The 8,908-nt window shown below is 52.5% G+C and overlaps 1 protein-coding gene across 2 annotated transcripts in view; it reads right to left on the bottom strand.

The window, feature by feature from the left end:
• Positions 1-829: 829 nt before the first annotated feature.
• Positions 830-8,908, bottom strand: part of Cbl (E3 ubiquitin-protein ligase CBL) — a 98,172-nt gene continuing 90,093 nt past the window's right edge. For both annotated transcript variants that reach the window (XM_027350661.2, XM_070142755.1), the window contains 3 exons: positions 7,179-8,102; positions 6,415-6,526; positions 830-2,959 (listed from right to left, as the gene is read on the bottom strand). In XM_027350661.2, the coding sequence (XP_027206462.2) occupies positions 2,764-2,959; positions 6,415-6,526; positions 7,179-8,102 (1,232 nt within the window). In that variant the 3' untranslated portion in view covers positions 830-2,763. The remainder of the gene's footprint in view (positions 2,960-6,414; positions 6,527-7,178; positions 8,103-8,908) is intronic.

The raw sequence follows: 8,908 nt of genomic DNA, 5'->3' as shown, positions 1-8,908 counted from the left end.
TGCTTAAACGTTTCTCTCTAAGCTTGCCTATCACGCCCGGCCTACGACTTCCGGTATAATCCAGACACAAGAACAAAATACTGAGAAATCAAAAGAAGACAAAAAAAAGAACAATTATCCAGTCTAATCGTAAAAAAGAAAGAAAAAAATGTTTGTCAATATATTTCTATATGCGTGTACGTGTGTGTGATATTGACTTCGTTCTTGGGGAATTATCATTTGCGGACATGGTATCTGTGTATGCGAGGATACACATACACACCAACATACTCACGCAGATTAAATGTGGAAACAAATTATGATAATGATAACACTGAACAGAATTAACTACGGTTTGAGAGGGGAAATTGTGACTATGTTTATCTCACTGTAGAAACTTAGAGGGGACACCATATTCCTGGTGTAAGGAGTGTACAGTGCCAACAATACGGCACCATCAGAGCAAAAATTGATACGGAAAATTCCTTCAGATATACATATATACCGTATATATAACGTATTTACACACCAGCGGGTCTGTTGTAATTGCATCTGTTGGTAGCTCCTTAAGTCAAGTTTTGGATGTCTAAGCGACCTAAGTTCTTGTTATCATCGTATCTTTGAACATCAAATAAATAAGTTTTTTGTTAATTTTTTTTTCTTGCAATATTTTTTTCTCGGTTCAATTTTTTTTCCCATTTCTTCGTAGAACATAATCCTGAAATAGGTTAGGATTATGTCGATTGTTCGAGTTTCCCGTTGGTTTCGCAAGGTGGGGGAGAACGGAGGAATCGGGGGAAAATTATTGCACCAGATATCATAATCATCTTACTGTGCCTGTATTTCCCTTACCTTTTGTAAACGTATCAGCTGTTTTTATGTGTCTGTTTGCTTTTCGGATCCGTTAATACTGTGAATTATTCCTCTGTTATGTTTCTAAACCTCGTGTGCTACCAATTATTCGTTTTCTCTTGCATATTGTCCATTTCTCCCTAAGATCTGCCTCGCCAGTCTTAATTCCCCTCTAAAACTAACCCATTTGTCCCCTAGTTTTCCCCTTTTCCCCCACTTCGCTCGCCGACGGGTCCTCTGGGATGCCTACTCACAGGTACAGATTTAATTATTTAAAACTTATCAATGCTTATTTCATTGCGCTTTGGTCTCTCTTTTTTTGTTCTTCTTTAATTACTTATTCATCTTCTCCCTAAAATTTCCTGTCCTATCAGGTAACAATTGGCACAAAAAACAAATTGCCGCGAACTGGCAACTCACACCATTGACACTAGATCCGTGTCAGAGTATAGATAAGAACACATTGTACTACATGATTAAAAACGCAAGGGTTCTGTGCTCACATACTAGAATGCCAACACAAACCACTTTCTATGCTTGATTGTACGCGTTTCTAGTAAATAGAATAAGATATAAATATAGTTATAATTACATTGGTTCCTGTTCAACAATCTACATGTAAGGAAAACGGACTCCCGCCAAAGGGAGGTTCTCCTCGTCAAAGAAAAAATAGTAATAATAAAATAAAGTAAAAACGCAACACTGACCTGTTTTAATATGTATATATATATATTATTTTTGGTGTAATATCTATAACAGTATATTAAATTCTCCGAAGAGCACCATAGTTAAAACACTTTTTTTTAACGGGAATAAAAACCCCAAAAGTTTTATACTTGTTTCCTCATCATTTTGCATTCACTTGGGGAGGGAGAGGGAGAGGAGAGACGAGACAGAGAGACGAAGAGAAAGAAACACGATTTTACGACGAAAACAAATGAAGATTCTATTAACACGATCTCAACACTTCATCACTTATTCATTGGTCGTAAATTCCTTGTTTTATCTCATTTATACATTTTAACACTTTTTTGTTGTTGTCTTACTATACTTTCTCTTTTTCTTTCCATATCATATCTTGCTAAATTACAAGGTATACGTATATACAATTATATTATCAGTATTTTCACCTTTTTAATCACTTTTATTAATATTTATCTTCTAGTTCTTCATTCCTTTTCTGACCTTTTTTTCTCACATATTCGTTTCCCATATTTCTCTCTTCTCTTTTCATTTCAAACATCATGCGTTTCTCCTTCTCTTTCCTTTTCTCGTTTTTTTTTTTTTTCATCATCACATCAATCCCTTCTTCTTCTTCTCTCTCTCTCTCTCTCTCTCTCTGTCTCTCTCTCTCTCTATTCTTTGCCTTTTTACAATATATTCTCTTCTTTCTCTCTCTTCCTCCATCTCACGCCTTCTCTTCCTCTCCTTCCCGCTCTATTTTTTCCCCTCATTACACTATCACCACCAAAATACGCGTTTTTTTTTTCCTTATTCTTCCTTCTCCATCCATCCTTCTCCCTCCTTCCTTCCTTCCTTCCTCATCCTTCCCCATCAATCCTTCAACATCAATCCTTCTCCATCCTTTTCCATCAATCCTTCTCCATCACTCTCCTCTATTTTCCATCATTTTTCATCAATCCTTCTCCATCACTTTCCTCCATTTTCCATCACTCCTCCATTTTCCATCATTTTCCACCCATCCTTCTCCACCCATCCTTCTCCACCCCATCCTTCTCCACCCCATCCTTCTCCACCCCATCCTTCTCCACCCCATCCTTCTCCACCCCATCCTTCTCCACCCCATCCTTCTCCATCCTAATTTCTCTTGGAGGCAAATCACTTCTCCTCCATTTTCCATCACTTTCCCTCAATCCTTTTCTATCAATCCTCCTCCACCCATCCTTCTCCATCCTTCCTTCCTTCTCCATCCTAATTTCTCTTGGAGGCGAATTCCCTGAGGATGTCCCTGGCCATCACGATGTCATTCCGCGTGATGACGAGGGCGCGGATGACGGCGTCCTGCGCGAAACCCTCCTGCGTGAGCGTCGCCAGGTAGTCCATGTGCAGGTTCTCGTACGCGGTGTGGGCGTCCTCGCCCTCGCCCGCGCCCTCGGAGACGTTCATGCTGCGGGCGGGAGGGATGGGTGAGTTTTGAGAGTGTGGGCGGGAGGGATGGGGTGAGTTTTGAGAGTGTGGGCGGGAGGGATGGGTGAGGGCGGGAGGGTAGGGGTGAGTTCGAGAGTGTGTGGGCGGGAGGGATGGGTGAGTTTGAGAGTGTGGGCGGGAGGGATGGGTGAGGGCGGGAGGGAAGGGTGAGAGTGAGAGTGTGGGCGGGAGGGATGGGTGGGTTTGAGAGTGTGGGCGGGAGGGATGGATGAGGGCGGGAGGGAAGAGGTGAGTTCGAGAGTGTGGGCGGGAGGGAAGGGTGAGAGTGAGAGTGTGGGCGGGAGGGAAGGGTGAGAGTGAGAGTGTGGGCGGGAGGGAAGGGTGGGATGGAGAGTGTGGGCGGGAGGGGGGGGTGAGGGCGGGAGGGACGGGAGAGGGCGGGAGGGAAGGGGTGAGTTCGAGAGTGTGGGCGGGAGGGAAGGGGGGAGTTCGAGAGTGTGGGCGGGAGGGAAGGGAGAGTTCGAGAGTGTGGGCGGGAGGGAAGGGTGAGATTGAGAGTGTGGGCGGGAGGGAAGGGTGAGAGTGAGAGTGTGGGCGGGAGGGAAGGGAGAGTTTGAGAGTGTGGGCGGGAGGGAAGGGTGGGATTGAGAGTGTGGGCGGGAGGGATGGGTGAGATTGAGAGTGTGGGCGGGAGGGATGGGTGAGGGCGGGAGGGATGGGTGAGTTCGAGAGTGTGGGCGGGAGGGAAGGGAGAGTTTGAGAGTGTGGGCGGGAGGGAAGGGTGAGATTGAGAGTGTGGGCGGGAGGGATGGGTGAGTTCGAGAGTGTGGGCGGGAGGGAAGGGTGAGAGTGAGAGTGTGGGCGGGAGGGAAGGGTGAGAGCGAGAGTGTGGGCGGGAGGGAAGGGTGGGATGGAGAGTGTGGGCGGGGGGGAAGGGTGAGGGGGGGAGGGAGGGGTGAGGGCGGGAGGGAAGGGGTGAGTGCGAGAGTGTGGGGGGGGGGGAGGGGGTGAGTTCGAGAGTGTGGGCGGGAGGGAAGGGAGAGTTCGAGAGTGTGGGCGGGAGGGAAGGGTGGGATTGAGAGTGTGGGCGGGAGGGATGGGTGAGATTGAGAGTGTGGGCGGGAGGGATGGGTGAGGGCGGGAGGGAAGGGTGAGTTCGAGAGTGTGGGCGGGAGGGAAGGGAGAGTTTGAGAGTGTGGGCGGGAGGGAAGGGTGAGTCCGAGAGTGTGGGCGGGAGGGAAGGGTGAGATTGAGAGTGTGGGCGGGAGGGAAGGGTGAGATTGAGAGTGTAGGCGGGAGGGAAGGGTGAGTCCGAGAGTGTGGGCGGGAGGGAAGGGTGAGTCCGAGAGTGTGGGCGGGAGGGAAGGGTGAGATTGAGAGTGTGGGCGGGAGGGAAGGGTGAGTCCGAGAGTGTGGGCGGGAGGGAAGGGTGAGTTCGAGAGTGTGGGCGGGAGGGAAGGGTGAGATTGAGAGTGTGGGCGGGGGGGAAGGGTGAGTCCGAGAGTGTGGGTGGGAGGGAAGGGGTGAGATTGAGAGTGTGGGCGGGAGGGAAGGGTGAGAGTGAGAGTGTGGGCGGGAGGGAAGGGAGAGATTGAGAGTGTGGGCGGGAGGGAAGGGGTGAGATTGAGAGTGGGGGCGGGAGGGAAGGGTGAGAGTGAGAGTGTAGGCGGGAGGGAAGGGGTGAGATTGAGAGTGTGGGGGGGAGGGAAGGGTGAGAGTGAGAGTGTGGGCGGGAGGGAAGGGAGAGTTCGAGAGTGTCGGCGGGAGGGAAGGGTGAGATTGAGAGTGTGGGCGGGAGGGAAGGGAGAGTTTGAGAGTGTGGGCGGGAGGGAAGGGTGAGATTGAGAGTGTGGGCGGGAGGGAAGGGTGAGTCAGAGAGTGTGGGCGGGAGGGAAGGGTGAGTTCGAGAGCGTGGGCGAGAGGGAAGGGTGAGATTGAGAGTGTGGGCGGGAGGGAAGGGAGAGATTGAGAGTGTGGGCGGGAGGGAAGGGTGAGATTGAGAGTGTGGGCGGGAGGGAAGGGTGAGATTGAGAGTGTGGGCGGGAGGGAAGGGTGAGATTGAGAGTGTGGGCGGGAGGGAAGGGTGAGTTCGAGAGTGTGGGCGGGAGGGAAGGGTGAGAGTGAGAGTGTGGGCGGGAGGGAAGGGTGAGTTCGAGAATGTGGGCGGGAGGGAAGGGTGAGAGTGAGAGTGTGGGCGGGAGGGAAGGGTGAGTTTGAGAGTGTGGGCGGGAGGGAAGGGTGAGATTGAGAGTGTGGGCGGGAGGGAAGGGTGAGTTCGAGAGTGTGGGCGGGAGGGAAGGGTGAGTTCGAGAGTGTGGGCGGGAGGGAAGGGTGAGATTGAGAGTGTGGGCGGGTGGGGAGGGTGAGTTCGAGAGTGTGGGCGGGAGGGAAGGGTGAGTTCGAGAGTGTGGGCGGGAGGGAAGGGTGAGTTGGAGGGGGTGGGGGGGAGGGAAGGGTGAGTTAGAGAGTGTGGGAGGGAGGGAAGGGGGAGATGGAGAGTGTGGGCGGGAGGGAAGGGTGAGTTCGAGAGTGTGGGCGGGAGGGAAGGGTGAGAGTGAGAGTGTGGGCGGGAGGGAAGGGTGAGATAGAGAGTGTGGGCGGGAGGGAAGGGTGAGTTCGAGAGTGTGGGCGGGAGGGAAGGGTGAGATTGAGAGTGTGGGCGGGAGGGAAGGGTGAGAGTGAGAGTGTGGGCGGGAGGGAAGGGTGAGTTCGAGAGTGGGGGGGGGAGGGAGGGGTGAGTTCGAGAGTGTGGGGGGGAGGGAAGGGTGAGTTTGAGAGTGTTGGCGGGAGGGAAGGGAGAGATTGAGAGTGTGGGCGGGAGGGAAGGGAGAGTTCGAGAGTGTGGGCGGGAGGGAAGGGTGAGTTCGAGAGTGTGGGCGGGAGGGAAGGGAGAGATTGAGAGTGTGGGCGGGAGGGAAGGGTGAGATTGAGAGTGTGGGCGGGAGGGAAGGGTGAGTTCGAGAGTGTGGGCGGGAGGGAAGGGTGAGTTCGAGAGTGTGGGCGGGAGGGAAGGGTGAGATTGAGTGTGTGGGCGTGGTAGAGGGTCGGGATTTTAAGGGGGAAGGGGGATTTTGGGGTGGAGGGGGGGGATTTAAGGGGGACGGGCGGGGTTTTAAGGGAGGGAGATGGGATGATGTGAGAATAGGGAGGGAGACGGGGAGATGGAGAGAATGAAGGGAGATGATCGCGGGGAGAAGGGGGGGGAAGGGGAAGGGAAGAAAGAAAAGAAATATAGAACGTGATGGAGATTTTGTTGTTTGTGGGAATTGTGGGGGGGGGGGGAGGGTATGTAATGTATGTGTACATATGTGTGTGTGTTCATAAATTCAAACAGAATAATTAATCAAAACCTTTATACTTCAAGAAACAAAAATAATAAAGCATCTTCAAGTACAAGGAAAAAAGAGAAGAAAAGTCATGAACCGCGCCATTCAAAGACAGAAAGAGAAAATGGCGAAGTTTCCCCTTCCTCACCTCCTGTCGGCCGAGAGGGACTTCGTGATCAAGGCCAAGGGCGGGGCGGAAGGCGCGGGGAAGTTCGGAAGGTCGGAATCCGTCGCAGACTTCCTCGCGGTCGCCGAACAAACTGCGGAAAGAGCGAGTTTATGAAGACACTCGAGGGAAATAATGGCCTGTTGGTGCTCCGTTTTCTATGAAGCGGTTGAGAAGGAAAACGTACGGTGCAGATTTGAAAAAAGAAAATGGTAAGGTGTCGCGTAAGAGCATAGAAGTTTGTTTAAGATGGATATATTTACATATTAAATATGTCATATGTCAGATAGCTGTATTCTTTTATATATATTTTGTATATGAGAAAAGAAGGATTGATAAAAGACACGCAGAAAACGGACCTAACAAATTGGGGAAAATTCTTACCTGCAGATGCAATATGGTAACGAATACCTTAGAAATATGGTTCAATAGATTTGAATAACGATAAGGATACGAAGAAAATGGAGAAAGAGAGGAAGAGAGAACTGTTTTCCTATAACGATAAGGATACGAAGAAAATGGAGGAAGAGAGGAAGAGAGAACTGTTTTCCTATAACGATAAGGATACGAAGAAAATGGAGGAAGAGAGAACTGTTCTCCTATAACGATAAGGATACAAAGAAAATGGAGGAAGAGAGAACTGTTTTCCTGAAAAAATCCTTGAGAGTTGCCAGGCTGAAGACTGACAGGGAGAGAGAGCCTCACCCGAGGGGACGGGGCAGCGCTCCCTCGGGGCAGAGCCTCACCTGGCGGGGGCAGAGTGGTGTTCTCGTAGGGCGGCTCCTCGTGGATGTCCTCCAGCTCTCCGGCGTGACTGGTCCCGCTGGGTCTTCTGTCGACGTCCGGCGGCCCGCCCCCCGCGACGCCCGTGATGGAGGCCGACGAAGACGAAGATGAGGTAGACGAAGTGATGGAGGAAGGGGACGAGGGCGAGGGGGTGGTGGAGGGGGTGGGGGGCATGAGGGAGGAGTGCGACGGCAGGATCGTCCTCGGTCTGGGCGTGACGGCGACGCTGACGACGGTGACGGGGGGGCAGGACGACGGCGCGGGGGACGAGGAGCAGGTGGAGGTGGAGGAGAAGGTGACGCTCGTGGTGACGGAGGAGGAGGAGGAGGAGGCGGAGCTGAAACCTATGGAGGAGGAGGAGGACGTGGTGGTGGTGACGGTGGTGGTGGTCGACGTGGCGGAGGTGGTGGAGGCCTCGGGCGGGACCGCCAGGTCGTCGTCGGAGGTGAGCACGGGCGTGTAGGTGACGGTGACGGGCGAGGACAGGCACACGGGCGGGGGCGGCGCCGTGGTGGTCGGGGGGCCTCCCAGGGGGGACGTGGGCGTCCCCTGCTGCTGTCGCTGGTACTGCTGCTGCGCCGTCGACTGGGCGGAGGAGCAGCTGGGCAGGCTGACGGAGGCGAAGGGCGCGGAGGAGGAGGAGGAGGACGAGGTGCAGGCGGGGTAGTGCGGGGGGAAGGGCGGGGCGGAGGGCGTGGGCGTGGTGGCGGGCGTCGACGTGGGCGAGGACGACGAGGACGACAGGGAAGGGTTCGACCCCGACACGCGCATCAACTTGCTGGTCCTTGGCACTATGTGTGGCACCGAGAGGGGGCGGTGCCGCAGGGGCGAGGGTGCGCTGGGCTTCCGGCCCCCGCTGATAAGGGCGCCGTCCTTGGTGGGCCCTGGGGGAGGGGGGGGCGTTACGGCGGGTAGAGCTTCGTACTTACATGTGTACACACACACGCATGTACACACACATATTTATACATACATACATACATACATATATTTATATATATATATATATATATATATATATATATATATATATATATATATATATATATATATATATATATATATATATATATATATATATATATATATATATATATATATATATATATATATATATATATATATATATATATATATATATATATATATATATATACATATATATATATATATATATATATATATATATATATATATACATATATATATATATAACACATAACATGTATATCAATTTCCCAATATATCAAGACCCTGCAACTTCCCCTCCCTCCCCCCTCCCCCAACCCTCCTTCCCCTCCCCCCCCTTCCCCTCCCTCCCCCCACTTCCCTCCCTCCCCCCCTTCCCTCCCTCCCCCCCCTTCACTCCCTCTCCCCCTTCCCTCCCTCCCCCAACCCCTTCCCTCCCTCCCAACCCCTTCCCTCCATCCCACCCTCCGCCTCCCTCCCCCTCCCCCCCCCTTCACCCCAACCCCTCCCCTCTCTCCCCCCTTTCCTCCCTTCCCTCCCCCCCTTCCCCCCTTCCCTCCCTCCCCTCCTCCCCCCCACTTTCCTCCCTCCCCCTCCCTCCCTCCCCTTCCCTCCCTCCCGCCCTCCCCTCCTCCCCCCCTCCCTCCCTCCCTTCCCTCCCCCCCCTTCCCTTCCCCAACCCCTCTCCCCTCCCCCCTTCCTTCCCCCTCCTCTCCCTTCC

This window comes from Penaeus vannamei, chromosome 29 (genome assembly GCF_042767895.1).
Source record: "Penaeus vannamei isolate JL-2024 chromosome 29, ASM4276789v1, whole genome shotgun sequence".
Lineage (NCBI taxonomy): Eukaryota > Metazoa > Arthropoda > Malacostraca > Decapoda > Penaeidae > Penaeus > Penaeus vannamei.
The sequence above is the reverse complement of the archived record's forward strand: the minus strand, read 5'-3'. Positions and strand labels throughout refer to the sequence as shown.